This window comes from Tripterygium wilfordii, chromosome 17, assembly GCF_013401445.1.
Source record: "Tripterygium wilfordii isolate XIE 37 chromosome 17, ASM1340144v1, whole genome shotgun sequence".
NCBI classification, from domain to species: Eukaryota; Viridiplantae; Streptophyta; class Magnoliopsida; order Celastrales; family Celastraceae; genus Tripterygium; species Tripterygium wilfordii.
Window position 1 is genome coordinate 12,141,746 of NC_052248.1, and position 20,038 is coordinate 12,161,783.

Genomic DNA, 20,038 nt, shown 5'->3' on the forward strand with positions numbered 1-20,038 from the left:
CTCAAATTAGCAAAACCCTAAACCATCAAATTCATTAGTATTTTTTGTAAGAAAATTCATTAGTACGTACTCTCTCTTTTCTTCAACTTATCTTCTTAATGAAACTTAGAAGATCAGATATTCTTTCAACAGTTGAAGAATCAAGAATTTCTGATGGGAGAAAATTGCTTAAACTTCTTTTAGAGTAACATCTATGGTTATCTTTCCATTAGTATATCATATCTTAAATAATGTAAGGAATCATTGTCCCCGTTGGTTGTGGTGATAGTTTTGTAGCTGCGATTGCATTTGGTTTTATACATGACATTCCTTCAGTGAATACATTAGCAGTTGCCAATGCGTTTGGTGCTGCTGCCACTGCCATCAGTTGTGGTGCTGGTCGGAATGTTGCAACCTTGGAGCAAGTAATAGAACTCATGAGAGCATCAAACCTGAATGAGGATGATGACTTTTGGAACAAACTGCTAAATGAAACAAATACTCCAGAAATTAATTTCATTTCTGTTAGAATTGTATGAAACATGAATTATATTTATGAGATATGGTGTGTAGGCCGAAGATAGGTTGGTTGCAATGATCTAAATCTTAATTATGAGGTTGGTTGTATTTCATGTGTCTAAAGGAGACTACTCTCCATCACAAATATGTATCAATAATAGTATAATACAAGGAGTGGTTCTATCTCTCTTACTTCTCCATCACTTCTCTCTCTGTTTCTTAGCTTCTACTGTTTCAAAAAGGGTACTATAATGGACACAGCAGTAATCAGCTGAACCGTTTTCCCCTGCAGCAGATGGTTTCTGAACTGCTGCCAATGCTCGTAACTGCAAAATTTTCTGGACTTGATGCAGTTTTTTCCTCCATGGATCGACTATTGTAGCGATTTTTTGTGCCGGGCAGCAAATGATGCTTTATCTTCTCCTGCATACTGCTCACCAGTATACATATTTATGTCTTCTTATTTCTTTTGTTTCCTTTGGACAAAGTTTACTTGCTTAGTGGCAGTATTGAATTCGAAGAAGCTTGTATATAAGTATATAACATTCATATATACATACATATATATATTGCATGAAATAAAGATGGGAGTCTCCTTTGAAAGGAGCCACTTCAATGTGGGAGTAGGCCTTATAAGTTATATCTCTGGTGTCAACTTCTTGTTATTTCTTTACACCCTGGATTACTCTTCTGCTATTCTACATTGATGAAATATAGTTCGCTTTTCCCAACCTGACCACTTCACATTAATAGTATTGTTTGCTCTGGATTTGGATTTACCGATTCTCATGGATATATTAGAGGCATGCATGTTCTTCTGGACCATCTCACTTAATGATACTTAGACCCAAAGAAAAGACATTGTTGATAGAGGAGTGGAATAAACCACATTGCTTGGCTTTATCCAAGCTATAATTTGCATGAAGTTACGTATTAATATTGCAGTCTATTTCATGTATTTTTTTAGCCATTACCTTTGCATGCAACTTAGGCTTGAATTTGAGTTTTAGCCTCATGTGTTGCGTCCACTATATGTCTATATCTCCCATAAATGGAAGAATTTTTATGATATTTGTTTCACATCCAGCAATTAAATTTTTTTTTTTTTTTTGAATACCGATGAGAAATACATTTCTTATTGGAATCAAACATTGAACACACATATGTCTAACGTAGTTTATTGTCAACTGAGTCACCTCTCGTTAGTTCTAGCAATTAAAACCTTAATAAATCATGCAAGATGACATTTCGTATTTAAGTAAGTGAGTATTTTACTACCAAATATAGAGATAATTCGTCACTTAAAACACATTTAGACAGCGGACATGTCCTTATCTCCCTCACATTCCATCATTAAATGCTCCTTTAATTTTCTTATCACTAATTTCCATATTTGCTTCAAACTAGAGGATTCATTTTGAGCCGAATTTGGCAGGAAAAATCTGGGTTGATTTAAAGTCTTTTGGCTCTGTCTTCTTAATTTTACTTCCAGAAAAACTTACCTTCAAAACCCTATAAATTGGCAGGCGAAAGATGAACTAAACACACCTGAAAACCCTAATAATCCCTGCTATCTCAAAGCTCTAATCTTCGCCCCATCAATGGCTACCAACTCCAACACCTACACCATTAAAAGTACTCCTGGTTATGTTATTTATAACCATATATATTGCAGAAGCGTAGAAATAAGGAGTACAACAGTTGTTACTCCAACAAAAATTTACTCACACAAAGTAACAAATAGGTATAGGTATCTCCCCTATCAGCCAGTCCATCCAAATGGGTTTTCTGTGCTTTCTCGAGTCTGTCCAGGGACTCTCCACACCCTTGTCCCTGCAACTCAAGCCCTTCATCAAGGCTTGCCTTCCCATAACTTGATGCGTGTCCCTCAAGAAACGCCAATGGGATGGGGCTTTTCTTCTCCAACTGGTACTGCCATGAGCAGTCAGGGCTCATCTGGGTCGGCAGCTGGGTCTTGGGATGGTAGGACTCACAGTCTTCCTACCCAGAAACATGGACCATATGTCTGTCCAAAATGCAACTATTCATCTGAAACTTCACAACTTTTTGCCTGTCATGTGAAGAGTCATTACATGGAAGAAACTTCCCAGGAGAGGCACGCTAGACTCGCTGCCAGAGTTCACAAGAGGACTCGGACAATGTTGCAGGGTAATAATGGTGGAGCAACAGTTGGTCCGAGCAATGGAAAGCGAGCAAAAGTGATGACCAGAGTGAAGCCAGAACCAGAGGTCTGAAGACTGAAGCTGCTGTTTGCCTGTTTGGGGGAATGCATTTGCATGGTATGGAAGCAAGTTGGATACAGAGTCAAGTGAAGTCAAGAGATCAAAAGATGTTTTTTTTATTTTATTTGTAATGCATGGAATGATGAGGTCTTCAGAGTTGGTGGAAATTGACCTTATCAACTATTTCCATGGATTAAAATTAGGTCAAAATTATGAAGTGGGATTGAGCATTTTCTTAATTAAAAATGTCTATTTTAGATTTTAAATGTCTTTTATTACTCCCTTTCCAACCAAACATTTCGTTTTTCTAATTATTTGTTGAATATTGAACATGTTTTGGACAAAGCATATGAATTCGAGAAATTCTGAACTCGAGTTCCAGTGGAAATAAATTGTTATCCCAAGTGTCGGGTTTTCGCCCAATTTATTTATTTGTTATCATCTGGAAATTTCTGTTGGGTCCGGGCCTGAACCCGGATCCAGAGTTTAGCGGTATCTAGACTCGCTCTCCCTACATTGGCTCGATTCTTTTTCTACAATCGGAGAGAACTTTTTTTACTCTCAATCGGGGATCACCGTCGTGACCGCCATTAATGTTGCGATTCTGGGAATCCTCTGTGTTCATATTGTTCTCGACGTACCCGACCTTCCATGGACGCTCGCAAAGCCTACTTGCAGCAGCTTTCCGTTTCCATTTCTGATAAGGTTTATTCAAGTGCCTCTACATTATATGGACACATGTCTCTGTCGGAGTATCTTGTGTTTGGGTTTTGATTTGTTAATTGATGTAGTAATCGAATTTGACTTGAGTTTTCTATTGCTAGTTTACATTTGATCCTGGCGATAGTCTTAGAGACAGGGTGGGCTAATGCTTAAATGCCCTTTTGTTCTATACAGTACAAATGTACAATATTTGAACTTTTATATGCTTGATAGGCAGTAAAACCAGGGAACAACAAGGCTTTGCTCTTTAGTTCTTTGAAAAAGATAAATCAAGTTTAAAAAAAGTCCAAAGTTAGGTAAGCTGATTTGCTTAAGAATGGAAGCAAGATGGCGGATTGGCCATTGGCTTTTTTGGTCTGCGTGAAATTGGCTCAGGCTTTGTTTTTCCATTTCAAGCATCACTGAATGGCAGCTAGATGGTTGAAGCTGTGAAATACTTGTTTGATTATTCTTTTTTAGTTCTTGATGAGTCAAGTTAAATGAATTGCTCATTTAAAAGATAAACACTAATGTTTGAAAGAGGAAAAGGAGACGAAAATTGAGCTGTTTGAACTATGTAAAATGGATTTGGTACCTTCTAATCTTAGGATAATACACCCCTCAAATTAATGGAAAATGACATTTAGCTGAGCAGAACCAGTTTGCAATTTTTTGTTGAGGTTTTTTGGGTTTTGATCTGATTGACTATCTTGAAGGTTGAGATTGGGCTCTTAGTTGCTTACTTCGGTTTGGGACACTTGTTAAAAAATGCCTTATGTATTCTCTTATCAACCAAGCAACACACATTCAATTATCAAACCTGTTCTAACAGCTTATGTTGTGTTACAGCCAGTTTTAACTCTAGTAAGTTATTTATTGAAAGCAAGTTATGTCAAATGGGTGCTATCGCAATTTCTTTATTGAACTTCTCAAATCTTTGGTGGTCTCGCTTCTGGACGTGTGCATGGCATGGAATATGCATTTTCTTTTTTCCTTGTCCAATCTTTTTTGGTATAATTTATAAATTTATTTTACAAGTGGTAATTCATACCGATTTGCAACTTTTATTACATCGTTTTGCATGTAGCGATATTGGGAAGCTGGTGGCGTTTGCAATATGGCCATAACAGCTGCAAGATTGGGGCTTCATTGCGTTGCCATTGGTCACATGGGTAATGACATTTACGGGTAGTTCCTCCTAGATGTGCTTCACGATGACAGAATCAGAATGGTTGGATGAGTGAAGGCACAGATGTTGTTGACAGTTATGGTACCCCATATGAAACACTTCTGTGCTGGGTTCTAGTAGACCCTTTGCATAGACATGATTTCTGCAGGTAAATTTACTGTAATTATTGATTTTATCTTCCAAGCTGCTCAGAAAATGTTTCCATCTTGCTTCTCTGAAAGTTATATGAGTTACTCTTTTTTTTTTCCTTTCACGAGCCTTTGTAATGGATCTCTTAACGAATCAGCAGTGCCTTATATGGCTATGGTCCAGTTCGTACAATGTCAGTAAAGAAGCTACATAATCATGGGAATATATCAATCCCTAGATTAGGGCATATATAACGGAAATATCAATCCCTAGATTAGGGCATACATAACGGAAAGTAAATCATAAATGACTAACTTGAATAAGACTATCTGGGGATTTCCTTATTCGAACCAAAAATCTTGTAATTAAAGTAGTCCATTCTTTAGCTGATTGCCAGCTACTACTCCGCTTAGTTATCTTATTTCCATAAAAGCCTTCGTCTTTCATGCATGCCACACACGTCCACCAGACTACCCCAGTACTCATTTCATGCATGCCATGCAAATCGACTGCACTACCCTTGTATCATTTCTTTTATTTTCCTCAATAGTTTAGTACTTTAGTCTACCCTGCGAGGGATGATGATCTTTTATAAAGTTGTTTTGTTTTCCAATCGAACTGATTTTAATAAGGAGCCTGCATTCATGTGGATGAGCAATCTATCTGAAGATGTAAAAATGAAAAAACAGTCAAAAATCCTAATATGTGATGGATATGGTTTTGATGAGCTATCCCCTGGATTGATACCTCAGCCTTAGAGTATACTGTTGAGTTTGGGACATTTATTTTCTTTGATCCTGGACCATGTGAAAAGGGTAATATCTATTGGGTCACCTGAAAAACAGAGAGCTTTAAGCCATCCTCCTGAAGATGAGTGATGTTCTTCTTCTGATATCTGATGAGGTTTGGCACATGGCTTTTCACAAAATGTGTGAGATTACTTGTTCCTTGTTGTGGTCCGTTATTCTCTTCAAGGGTATGTTTTCCCGTGGGGTTTGTTCTTTATTTTTGTCTTTGTTTGATCATGTTTTGGTTTCTTTCGTTGTGTTGAAGTATTGTACTTGTTTCAATCATCTGCTGTTGCTTCATGATTACTCTTTAGAAGGCCAATGTTCGTGTTTCATAATTTCCTTAGTCTCTCTTGACTACTTTGACCTGAACCGTCTTTGGCTTTCTGATGACCTGCAAGCTCTTTGTTGTGTACTGCCTTCTTATTACTTCATGGGTTGCAGTTATTGCTTTGCAATGTCAAACTCTGAGCAATCTCGTGATTTCCAATGTTAGCTATCCTGGTTTTTTCAACTATCTATCTTATCATATTTACGTAGTTTCTGTTTTATCATATGGAAATGTTAAGAGTTTGATATTCCAATAATTCATGAATATAATAATTTGCTTCCCTTTGTATTAAAATTGTCATGTGCCGTAATATATGGTCCACCCATCTCCCCCTTTCGTACTGTTTACTAGTTGATATTTTATATTGATGATGTGAAACATATCATATATATACAATAATGTAAGCAAATATTGGGATTCCCATTCTTATCAAAAAGTGTGAGTCTCACCAATTTCTTTTCCTTTGTGCCTAAACTGTTCAAAGAATCGTGACAGTGGAAATACATCGATCTAATAAAGCCTTACAGTAAGATATTCGAAATTGTTTGCAACACTTCTCACCAAGAAATTAGAGAAAATTCTACGATAATATAAAGGTGTGGTAATGTTGTTACTTAAGCTGTCCAAGTTTACGTAATTTTGTATAACGTGATGACTTAGGTATCTCCAATTTTTAAGCAACTACCAATAAACTTAAAATCTCCTGACGTACTTGAAAAGTTTACTATTATATATCCTAGGTAACTTAAAAAATGACTGAGGATGGTATCAGTTCGTGAATGACCAAGAGATATCAGAGCATCACCTAAAATTACTGTAAGACTTTTAGTGGGGCACTAGGTATGATGATGGTCATAGTTCCTTTCATCCATTCCTTTTGATCACTTTTTTCTTTTTCCATTTTTTTACAAGGAACCTGCGGCCACTACCCCTTGGGTGTGCATTGGAAAACCCCTCTGCTCGCCAATAGCTTGCAAACCACGTGCACCAGGCATGCGCATGAAAATTATTAAATTCATTTTTTTTGTTGAATCAGCAATGTTTTTTGGAGTTTCCAGAATAATGTAGCTAAGTTTAATCTTATTGTGGCCATTGATATGCCTTTTCTTTTTTGTTGAAGATTAGTTGTTATATACGCGATTTAGTTGATTTGCACTGCAATTTATTCTTTTTTATTAGTTTATCGGCTATTCTGTTGATTTAACTTGTCAGGGTTGTTTTTCATGCAGGTTGAATCACTTACAGGCATAGGAAATCCGGTACGGACTGGGCAGGAGTTGCTTAAAAAGGGGTCCGCACAAAATGGGTGACTATTAAATTGGTTGGTAGAGGTTCCTTGCTGATCACAATATCGACTACATCTTCTGCTCCTGCTTTCAAGGTACCAATCCACAATCTGATATTCTTCCTGCCAAGAATTAAGTCATTGTCCAAGTGGTTGGTATTGATATTTTTCTTTATCAACTGTGAGTCTGTGACTCAGTTGATCAAAAGAGAGGGAAAAAAAGAAAAATTGGAGATTTTTTTGACATAAAGCTATGATGATACTTTCCATTATTATAATCATGTCCGTTCAGTACTAGAATGCCTACTCGGGTGTTGTTTTTGGAGATGGTTCATTTGAGTGTTTCTAAAACAGTTTAATGTACATCGTTTTTACTTTTTTTCTATTCTAAAATTTTGTTTCAATGAATTCAAATTAGCAAAACCCTAAACCGTCAAAATCATTAGTATGTATTTATTCTTTTCTTCAACCTATCTTCTTAATGAAGTTTGGATCAGATATTCTTTCAACAGTTGAAGAATCAAGAATTTCAGATGGGAGGAAATTACTTAAACTTATTGTAGTTTAACCTAAGTGGTTATCTTTCCATTAGTGTATCATATCTTAATGTAACGAACCATTCTCTTGAAATGTGATCAGGTGAAAATCATTGGCACCGTTGTTTGTGGTGACTGGTGATAGTTTTGTAGCTGCGATTGCTTTTGGTTTTATTCATGACATACCTGCAGTGAATACATTAGCAGTTGCCAATGCGGTTGGTGCTGCACTGCCATGCGTTGTGGTGCTGGTCGGAATGTGGCAAACCTTGGAGCGAGTAATAGAACTCATGAGAGCATCAAACCTGAATGAGGATGAAGTCTTTTGGAGCAAACTGCTCAATGAAACAGAGACTCCAGAAATTAATTTCGTTTGTGTTAGAATTGTATGAATTATATTTATGAGATATGGTGTGCATGCTGAAGATATAATGGGCCGAAGATAGGTTGGTTGCAATGATCTGAATCTTAGTTATGAGGTTGGTTGTATTTCATGTGTATAAAGGAGACTACTCTCCATCACAAATATGTGTCAATAATACAAGCAGTGCTTCTATCCAGCTACACCTCTCTCTCTCTCTTCCTTTTCCTTCTGCTTCACTTCTCTCTCTGTTTCTTAGCTACTACTGCTTCAAAAAGGGTGCTTAATGGACGCAGTAGTCAGCTGAACCATTTTCCCCCTGCAACAGGTGGTTTCTGAACCGCTGCCAATGCTAGAAACTGCAAAATTGTTGGACTTGATGCAGTTTTTTCAGCCGTGGATCGACTATTGAAAAGAGCCACTTCAATGTGGGAGTAGGCCTTAATTCTCTGGTATTAACTTCTTGGTATTTCTTTACACCCTTTACTACTCTTCTGATGTTCTACATTGATGAAATACTGTCCACTTTTTCCCAACCCACTTCACATCGACAATATTGATCGCCTTGGGTTTACCGGTTCTCGTAGAAACATTGGGTTGCCCGCTTTGTTGATGGAGATTGAGTGGGACTTTCCTTATAAACTACGCCCAAGCAATGTGGGATATTTAACCAGTCTTCAACACATGCGAATCAATCAAGATACAATATATGTTCTCTGGTAAATGAATCGTGCTATAATTTGCATTAAGTTAACATATTAACATTGCAGGCTATTTCATGTATTTTTTTTAGCCATCGCCTTTGCATGCAACTTAAGCTTGGATTTGAGTTTTAGCCTCTTATATTTGCGTTCACCATATCTCCCCCATAAATGGAAGAATTTTTATGGTATTTGTTTCCCACATGTTTTTCAAATCCAGCAATCAAAACCTTAATAAATCATGTAAGATGACATTCCATATTTAGGTAAGTCGTTTTATTACCAAATATAGAGATAATTCTTTACATAACACACACATTTAGACAATGGACTCGTCCTCATCTCCCTCACATTCCATCATTAAATGCTCCTTTAATTTTCTCATTACTAATCACCATATTTGCTTCAAACTAGAGGATTCATTTTGAGCCGATTTTGGCAGGAAAAATCTGGGTTGGTTTAAAGTCTTTTGGCTCTGTCTTCTTAATTTTACTTCCAGAAAACTTACCTTCATAACCCTATAAATTGGTTGGCCAAAAATGAACTAAACTCACCTGAAAACCCTAACAATCACTGCAATCTCAAAGCTCAAGTCTTCTCCCCATCAATGGCAGCCAACTCCAACACTTACACCACTCGCATTAGTCATGCATATGTTCTGTATAACCACGTATATAGCAGAAACGTAGAAATCAGGAGTACAACAGTTGTTGCTCCAACTAAAATTTACTCACACAAAGTAACAAATAGGTATGGGTATCTCCCCTATCAGCCAGTCCATCCAAATGGGTTTTCTGTATTCTCTCAAGTCTATCCAGGGACTCTCTACACCCATATCCCTGCAAATCAAGGCTTGCCAACTTATCATGACTTTCTGAGTGTTCCTCAAGAAACACCAAAGGGGTGGGGCTTTTCCTCTTCAACTGGTACTGCCATGAGCAGTCAGAGCTCATCTGGACCCGCAAGGTCTTGGGATGGTAGGACTCACAGTCTTCCTACCCAGAAATATGGACCCTATGTCTGTCCAAAATGCAACTATTCATCTGAAACTTCACAGTTATTTGCCAATCATGTGAAGAGTCATTACAAGGAAGAAACTTTCCAGGAGAAGCACGCTAGACTTGCTGCCAGAGTTCACAAAAGGAGTCGGACTACGTTGCAGGGTAACAATGGTGGAGCAACGGTTGGTCCAAGCAATGAAAAGCGAGCAAGAGTGATGACCAGTGTGAAGCCAGAACCAGAGGTCTGAAGCTGCTGTTGGGGGGAATGCATGGGAAATGAAATTTTTTTTTTTTCAATTATGCTTTCTGCAACTTAGGTTAGATTTAAATTTTAGCTATCCAGGGCTGTATCAACTATCCCCCAACCCCCCTTTTTATGGAATGAAGAACAAAATATGATCCAGATTCTGCCAGTTGATCTTCCTTTCACTTTATTGAAGATAATCACAAACAGAGATAAAAATACATTCTTAGTAAAACACATCAACAAATATTAACAAAATCATCACCTATGGTATTGCTGTATTTTCACTGACAAGTGACAACTAAGATAAAATTTATGATGAATATGCTACAGAGAATCCATGGAACATGTATGCAAAAAAGATCTCATGGATTCTGTGCAAGGGTGGCATGCAAGCACCAACAGAGAATCGCATTCTTCATGCAAAACAAAATTGTGGCAAGAGAAGAATGCGCAAGACTTTTAACAGATATGGAAACAAAGATATTCATATGCATAAATGGTCGATTTCTATCGATGAGTTCTTTGCCTTGTCAAGTCCATATAGGCTATAGCAATTCAAGACACCAAAAACAAACATACAAAAAGACATCTCTCATCCTGAAAGAGAAAGATAGAACTAGAAATTTTCTCACTGGGATCAAAAAAGAGGTTTCTGGCAGAGTCGATCCATCTTTTTGAAGTAAGAATTTCTCCTTGTCATTCATTCAATTCATGTCTTTGGTTTTTCCTTTTCTGGATCAAAAGTTGAGCCCCTTCGACAAGTGTCCTAACTACTAAGACCTACACCTTGGGCAGCATACATGGCCATCCTCTCAACGTCACCAGTTGCTGTTGCATTTGGAACAGTACCTGCAAACCGGCGAATATCTTTTTGCTGTAAAAAAATAAAAAAAGTGTGAAACACAAAGCAATTGGTCACAAAAGCTTCAAGTTATAGAATAATACTTGAATTCCTCGAGCATAGATCAATTTTAGGGTTACAGAAGTGGTAAACTATCCTGAATAAAACCATACTGATACAGTTGTAAATTGTAATTGAAACTTGCAAACTTCTTTTGCCTGTTTTACGAAATGATTTGAAGTCCAAAACATATAGAAATTTATGTTTTCTATGTGCAAAGGGAAACAAGTTTCACCTTTCCATTTATCGTCGAATGGCCAATGACAGGCTGGTTCACCTCATTTTCATGAGGAAGCAATGAAGAAAGATGTTACAAGGGCTCGTTGACGTGCATCAGGCCACCTCACCCTGCCAAATACATCTGTGTATTCAGTTTTGTCCAGTTTAACCAATTTCATATTGTATAAAGGATGAGCATAGCTTTCTACAGAGCTATGAACATGAAAGACTAATGAGGAGCCGTAACAAGAATTATCAAGAATGATCCTAATGGATACTTTAATGCTTTTAAATTTCTGATTTCGACCAAAACTACCACCCTTGAAACGATATAAACTCAGCTCAAAAGGAATATAAGTATATAACATTCCTCCGTCTGTGGCAACTTGATAACCCATCTCTACGGAGGGATGGTATGTTAACCTTTTTATATAGGCATATGGTATGTTAACTTGGTACATTTAGCAAGATTTCCAAAATAATTTGACCAGATATGCTTCATATAAAACAAATATCTCAGACCTTGTACCCAAGCACACACCATGAGCACCAAGAGCCAATGCTGCAACATAACCACGTGCATCCAAGATACCCCCAGCAGCAATTACAGGTATATTGGTCCCTGACATGATCAACCATCCTCGCAACAACGAAATCAAACCTTCCTGAAAACTAATATGTATTTTATGAAGGTCCATCTTGAGCAGCTAGTACTGAGATGCATACGAGCAAAAATATACATCGAATTGGAAAGAACAACACAAGAAAAATATCATAATGCTCGCTACAAGACTTGGATGAAAGTTACAGCTTCCTTTTTTCATGTCAACAAAGAGAATAGGAAACACTCATTATTTCTTTAATGATCCAATAAAACACTATGAAGGAAAACCTAAAATTTTGAGAGCAATCCCATTGAAGAAAGTATAGACCTTTTAGAGAAGAGCGTGTCAGTTCATGAAACTAAGCACGTTCCTTTGCATGAAACGTGCTATACAAAAGAGACTGAAGCCTAAGAAGGAAAACCACAGGACATGTCATATAAAAAGGTAAAAAGTGGGTAAATTAAAATTTATTTCCAACGAGCAGCGGAATATGGATGATAACAAGCTTCACATACTAGAACCAATAGATTGCCTAAACAAGGTGATTGAGACTCTTTCTACCACGTAGAAGACATAAAATGGTGGCACAGACACATCAAGTCTTTCCCAATAAAGAAGATGTAAAAAATATTAAGATGCTATATTCAGACTTTGAGTCATGTTAATAAAGGCTTTCTTTAAATGTTTGTCCAGTTTCAGGTCAGCTTTTTAAAATTGAAAGAATCTCAAGTTCATTGCCTTTGATCACCTCTAGTGTCCAACAATAAAATACCGAAGGCTTTGGTAAACTTTTAGACAATGGCAAGATTTTAAGTCTACCATATCATATGTACATATTACTAAAAATGATGTAGTATGTATAATGTGATTTCATTTTCTAATATTATATCCTATTTTCAATTAATTCTGCTTTGTGATTATTTTTCATTAAAAAAACTCCTTTCTTTGGTTATAACTTCGGGATGATGAATGAAAATACCAAACCTGAGTGATCTGCATATGTTTTCAGTGAAACTACAATAAGACAACGAATTAGAAACAAAACTTACATATTCTTTTATAAATATCAAATTTTTATTTGGATGATTCTTTTATACTTCAATCAATCTTCAAATCAAGATTTCTAAAATATCGGAACAAAAAAATTTGAACATTACTTGTGAACTGGTGAGAATGATCAACGAGGAAAAGTTAGTCGGTAAACTTATATAGCAGTCATCTAAATCATAAAAAAGAGCTAAATTATAGCGTTTCTTTGAGGTAACCATGAAACATGATTTTCATGCCTGAGAATTCAGTTTGTTTTGCATGAATATTAAAAAAAATTATCTACAAACAAAAATCTAGTCACAAGTACCACGGTGTGAAGGTGTTTGAGTTGTTCCTGTACCTCTCTTCTACTTCCTTTTCCACACCATTCCCATATGTCAAATTTTTCTTCCCCTTTTTCTTCTTCCTTTAAAAACGGTAACCTTTTCAGCTCCAAAAACGAAAAAGAAAAAGGGAAAATTTTGTAAGTTGTAACATTTTATTATTTCCCATTTTAGACACACAGGACACATGAGCTATAGTATTGCATGATCCACATATCAATATATTTTCAAAAGAAACAAGCACTCATACCTGACCAATTGCATGTCATCCTGCCTCACGTCCTTGGACAATAATTGCATCTACACCATCATTGATTGCTTCTCTTGCTTCTTCAACACTCTCAACCTACATTGAAAACATATACACTTCATGAGATACTTTACGATAAAAATGCCGTCTAAGTTATGAGGCTCTAGAAATGGACTGAGAGTTGCCCAACATAGAGCCTAAGCCTAAAAGTGGTTTCACGTAGTTTGCTCAAATATCAATGATATTTTTTTGCAGTGTAGAACTTCTAACCTTTCTTCACTGCCCAAATTCCATTCCTTAAAAGCACATATATCATATATGCCTGCATGGTGGACTAAATGCTATACAACATTTCATGCAAGATATAAAGATTACCATTTTTGTATTAAAATTGTAATTAAGGGCTAGGCTCTCAATTATTTAAGCAGCAAAGAAGAACGTGGTCTCGCATAGTCCTTGCACTCAATATAAATATGAGGCAAATAAAATGGTATATCACAAATCAACTTATCAAATATGCAAGTATCTATACACTGCGACGAACTGACACTTTATGCCAATGAAGTTGGTAAAAGAGCACCAGTACGGGGGCAAGCCCCCCCGCTGTTGGCACTAGTAAAATTCTATTCAGTCAGCAAATATGGTTATATAAAACTTACTTGGAGAACAACCTTGATCCCAACACGATGAGCTTCAAGTACAAGCTCCTTTGAACACTTTCTCCAATACACTTGCAAAGCTGCAACATTTTCATCCAAGATAGCCCTTAAGTTTTCTTCATGGGGAAATGCCAGAATAACTCCACTCACAAATGGCTTTGTCGGTTAAGTACATGTCTTCCTTATCAGCCCATGCAAGAAATCTGGTGACTCCTGGCACAAGTGTGTTTGGAGAAAACTGACTTCGTCACTCGTCAGTGAGTAAAAGCATACAATGTAAACAATCAAAAGCTCATAGAAAATAGAGAATTATTGTAACCGATTTCCCTGGGAAAAATGTGTTTGAGAAAACCAACTTTCTTCCACATATTAATGGACAGCAACTGTGAAGGATCATTAAAATGAATCCCTCCATCCTGTTCCCCGCCCACCAGCACAAGCATCAACCATGATCCACTAAAGAAAAGGAAAGAAAAGTATACCAAATCCAGAACAAGTAAACTATAACATACCGTGATGTCATATAAAGTAGTTTACTTTACTATTATGTGAATTAACAACATAGTTCTAACTAGAATTAAAAGAGAATTATTCAACTTCCAATTATACGGATGCAGAACTTCCATTTTTATCAATAACATATGCTCAGTTAATTTTCTACTCATATTTTCCAATTTTTAATTTGCAGAACTTCAGAATTGATAAAGAAGTGGCATTTCAGAATGAAGTAAACCCCCAATTATGTACCACCCATTTCAAATTCCTTAAAGAAACCCTCCATAAGGATTTATCTCAATCCTGGGTGATCTACACATCTTCAATTATATAAAAATTTTGCCGCATAGAGACGTCAACACTCACATAAGCATCTTCATAAACAGTAGAAGCACAATTCAAGAAAACCCATCTCAATCTGATCACTCAAATTCAAAGAGAATCCGAAAGAATAAAAACTTCAAAAGAAAAGAAAACAACATACCCAATCAGGGGCTCTGAGAAACCCAAGTACACCAGCATTTGCAACTGCGGCTACAAATTCAGGACCGGAGATATCAGGCCGCAATGGTGCTTGAATGATTCCATATTCAAACCCTAAAATCTCTTTCCAACCCATTTCTTCTTCTTCTCTCTCTCTGATGGTGTCTATGATTGCTCTTCCTTTTTTAAACTCTCCATACATGTACTGTATAATAATCAATCAAATACATTATTTTACGAAGTCTGTATTTTTGTCTTAAGAAGAACTGAAGAAGATGTATTTTTGTCATATTATCTGAAAAAAAAAAAAAAAAAAAAAAGTGGATTAAAAACCCCAGGCCCAAGGCCCATCTAGGGACCAAGCCCAATGCTCTAATACAAAAGGCCCTTATAAATAATGATTTCAAGCCCAACACCAGATAACAAAATTTTCAGTTCTCAGTATGAGTTGAAATCACTCACACTCATAAATTAATAATGTTTAAATGAATGATTTAAAACATGGATTATTGTAGTTTCAATTTGAAACTTACAGAAAAACCTATGACTAATATGTTGCAGACCATCCATGGATGGCATGGCTTGCAGCACAATTATCAACTGATTCTATCAACAAAAAGAACACACCCCCCCCCCCCCCCTCATTCTCAAAGAGAGCAGAAGACTATCATTTTTATTACTCAGATCAAGAAAGAAGCTTCTGATAATGGGTTCCATTGTTTGAAATAAGAATCCACACACCAATATTCTCACATAGAAACAGAAGATTAAAAACAGACACAGAACATTACAGAGTAAATCCAATCATGTCTTCACATCGATCACAACTTGGGTTGCAATAATTGTGGTCATTGGGGGTTATACAGTGTGAAGTCACCCGCAATTTACATGTCTGAGAATTTTTGCTGGATCAAAAGCTGAGCCCCTTCAACAAGTCTCCTAACCACTTCACCGGCAGGTATGATTTCTTTGATAAGGCCTACACCTTCTCCAGCATACATAGCCATACTCTCAACATCGCCAGTTGCTATTGCATTTGGAACGTTACCAGCAAAACGTCGAATCTCTTTTTCCTATAAGGAAAGAAATATATTTTGAGCACAAAGCAATTAGGCATAAAAGCTTATATAGAGCATAAATAGACTCCAGGAGTGCAAAACTATCTGGAAGGAAGAACAAACCACAGACGTAATTTAAACTCATTTACTTCCTTTCCTTTTTATTCCAATTTGAAGTGCTAACAAGAAGTATAGAAATTTATGTATTTTAAGTAGAAAGGGAAAAAGTTTTCACCTGTCCATGTATCGTCGAATGGCCTATGACAGGCTGGTTCAACTCATTTTCATGAGGAAGCAATTCCCAATTGCTGAAGAAAGGAGTAGCAAGGGCCCGTTGTGGAGCATCAGGCCACCTTGCCCTGCCAAATACATCTGTGTACTCAGTTTTCTCCAGTTCAACCAATTTCCTCTTGTATAAAGGATGAGCATGGCTTTCTACAGTAGCAACGAACCTGCAAAAATTACTTAAATTAGAAGATTGAGGAGCCGTCACAAGAATTATGAAGAATACAATTTAGAGATTCAACTAGGGCAAAATGAACTATAGAATACAATATGAATTCAGCTAAAAAATACTATTTCCTCTCTCTGTGGCAACTTGGCAACTCTTTTCTATCAGTGGCACTGTTCTTGAGATGCATAGTATGTAAACTTGATACATGTAGCCGGATTTTCAAAACGATTTTCCTAGATATACTCCATGTAATTTTAAAAAATTATAGATATACTTCAGATCAACCTTGTGCCCAAGCAGACACCATGAGCACCTAGAGCCAATGCTGCAACATAACCACGTGCATCCACAATACCCCCAGCAGCAATTACAGGTATGTTGTGGTCTCCGACAAGATCAACGACCCTTGGCAACAATGAAATCAAACCCTCCTGAAAAATTAAAGGAAAAAAAAAGGGGAGAAGGAGAAGGTCACATCAACAAAATATTTAAACATCAGTTCACTGGTTAATAGAAAATTATTAACTACTCTCATCAAAAAAATATAATTCAACACATAGAATGACTAGCACCAGAAACCAACGGAAAACACAACTACTTAGTAGCAAGTAAAAACTAAAAAGTAAAGAACTCTCGTACACAAGGCTCCCGCAGTGGGCAGGGTTGGGAACTTCCAGGATGAATGCAGACCTTACCCCTCACATAATATGTGGAGAGGTTGTTTCCAAGAATTCAAATTGTGACCTCTAGATTGCATCCCTGCAATTTTACCACTAGGCTACATCACAAATGTTAGCTTATAAAACACTACTACCTAGTAAAGAGAAGAAAATGAGAAACACACAAATGTGGCAGCATAATGGATTTTATGAAGGTTCATCTTGAGGAGCTCGTACTGAGAGGCAAGCAAGCATAAATCTATATCAGAATTGAAATGAACAATGCAAGCAAAGATCATAATGCTAAGTACAACAATTGGATAAAACATCTGAAACGAGAACTTAGTAGTAGAACATAGTTCATGAAAGTAGGTACATTCTTCTACACAAAATTAATGATATATGAAAGATGCCAAGGCATAAAAAGGACAACCACAGGATTTGTCAATTAAAAAAGGTAAATAGTGGGCAAATTTCAAAATTTTTTCCAGCAAGCATAGAAAAATCCTATGGTTGATAATAAGCTTCACTTACTGGAAACAACAGAATGCCTAAAAAAGGTGATTAAGACTCTCTATAACGTACAGAATATTAATGATTCCAAACATACATCACGCCTTTCCAATAAGGATGATGAATGATATACTTATTACGATTCTTTACTCAGAAAATATTATGTTCGATAATGGTGGTTATAAAAGGGACTATGGGTCAGCTTTCTTAAGAGTTTGCTTCCCACTTTTTCTTCTTTTTTTTAAAGATGTCAGGTCCAAAAACTTTCAGCTCCAAAAACGAACAAGGGAGGGGTTTGCAACATTTCCATTATTTTTCATTTTGGAGAACACAGGACATCCAAACTATAATATTGCTTGATATAAATATCATCGAATTTTCAGAACAAGCACTAGTACCTGACCAATTACATGCCCTCCAGCCTCACGTCCTTGGACAATAATTGCGTCTACACCGGCATTGATTGCTTCTCTAGCTTCTTCAACACCCCCAACCTGCAATGGACATTGAAACGCTTTATGACATACTCCATGAGCAGTCCAAGTTACAATGCTGCAGAATTGGACTGAGAAGTGCAAATTTTATACCTTTAATGCATTTATATGCCCATGGTGGGCTAAATACCATGTGACATTCAATGTAACAGATAAGAAAGCTCATTTTTGTGTTAAAATTATTGTTAAGAGCTAGGCTCACAATTCATTGAGCAAATAAGAACTTGGTTTAGCATATTCCTTGCACTCGATATGAGCATAACAGGCAAATAGAAGTGTTCTACAACAAACAGACTTATAATCTAAGCAAAATATGTATACTCTTTGATGAAGCAACCTTTCATGACAACAATTTTGGCAAAAGAGCATTGGTATAGGGGAAAAGCCTTGATTGCCTTTAGGCACTAGTAAAAGCTTATTTAGTTAGCAAAGGTTATACAACACTTACTTGGGGAACAATCTTGACCCCAGCACGATGAGCTTGAAGTACAAGCTCCTTCGAACACTTTCCCCAAAACACTTCCAAAACTGCAACCTTTTCCTCCAGTATAGTCCTTATGTTATCTTCATGGGGAAATGCCAGAACAACAGCAACCCCAAATGGCTTGTCAGTCAATTCACGTGTCTTCCTTATCAGCCCACGCAAGTAATCCGTCGACTCCTGGTACCAGCGTATTTCGAGAAAATTAAATTTGTGAACTTGTGAATGTGTAAAACTTAAACAATCGAAAGATCATAGAATGGAACAAATCGTTATAACCCCTTTGTTCAACATTTGAATGGACAGCAAGTCCATGCAAATGAGCATTGAAATGAATCCTCGATTATGTTATCAGTTCCCACCCACTACCACAAGCATCAACCAACAAAAGAAAAGGAAAAGAATAATACACCAAATCCTGAACAGGTCAACTATAACTTGCGTTGTAGTAAAGTAGGTTTTTTTTACTTTGTTATATGACAACCAGCCAAAAAAGTTCCAACTACAATTAAAAGAGAAATATTCAACTTCCCATGTATGAACGCAGAACTTCCATTATCATGAAGAGCAGAAATTCAGCTATGCTTCCACTCTCATCTTCTGCTGTTTTATTCATGCAACTTCATAATCGAAACAGAAGTAATATTTCAGAGTCCTTAGGATTTTGAACATGTTGAATGTTCAAATTTTCCCACATGCTAAAAACTACTGATATTATTCATCAAACAAACATAACAATTCAGAGTCATAATAAAACCCCAACTATCAACTATGTACTTCCCACATCGAATTCCTTACAGGAAACATTCCAAAAGAATTTAAATAGAGTTGGGAGATCTACTTATCTTCAATTCGATAAAAGTTTGGCCACATAGAAAAGTCAACAAGCACATCAGCATTTTCATAAAGAGTATGAGTGCAACTCCAGGGAAACCCCTCTTAAATATTTTCACTCAAATTAAACAAAAAATAGAAGATCAAAAAAAAACCCAATCAGGAGCCTTGAGAAATCCAAGTCCACCGGCATTAGCAACAGCCGCCACAAGCTCAGGACCAGATATATCAGCCCCCAATGGTGCCTGAACAATCCCATACTCAAACCCCAATATCCCTTTCCAACCCATTTCTCCTTTTAACTCTCTGATCGATTTTGATGGTGTCCGTGATTGTTCTGAAATGGGGTTTCTGTAGCCTTTTTAAACTCCAACGATGGCCGCTAGAACTGTATCTTATAATAAAATAGATATTAACAAACAAAAACAATTCCAAATCCATCAGGATTCAGGAGTACCAAAAGTGAATTTGCCTTTCTCCGGTACTGCAGACGTAAGAGAGGACGTTTTGTTCACCAAATCCCACTATTGTGAACCAGTAAAGTGTTGG

At 36.7% G+C, this 20,038-nt stretch overlaps 1 protein-coding gene and 1 pseudogene across 2 annotated transcripts; both read right to left on the reverse strand.

Annotated features, from left to right (window-relative positions):
- Positions 1-10,478: 10,478 nt before the first annotated feature.
- On the reverse strand, positions 10,479-15,223 carry LOC119981780 (annotated as a pseudogene).
- A 461-nt stretch (positions 15,224-15,684) lies between these two features.
- Positions 15,685-19,981, reverse strand: LOC119983195 (NADH:quinone reductase-like). 2 transcript variants are annotated; one of them, XM_038826903.1, is made up of 7 exons: positions 19,645-19,981; positions 18,623-18,835; positions 18,079-18,174; positions 16,794-16,939; positions 16,290-16,506; positions 15,867-16,069; positions 15,685-15,826 (listed from the first exon to the last, which is right to left on the reverse strand). In XM_038826903.1, the coding sequence occupies exons 1-6, from the start codon at positions 19,777-19,779 to the stop codon at positions 15,881-15,883; spliced, it is 996 nt and encodes a 331-aa protein (XP_038682831.1). In that variant the 5' UTR covers positions 19,780-19,981; the 3' UTR covers positions 15,685-15,826; positions 15,867-15,880. The 2 variants fall into 2 exon arrangements, with proteins under 2 accessions (XP_038682831.1, XP_038682830.1); XM_038826902.1 differs by having other exon boundaries at positions 15,685-16,069.
- Positions 19,982-20,038: the final 57 nt, after the last annotated feature.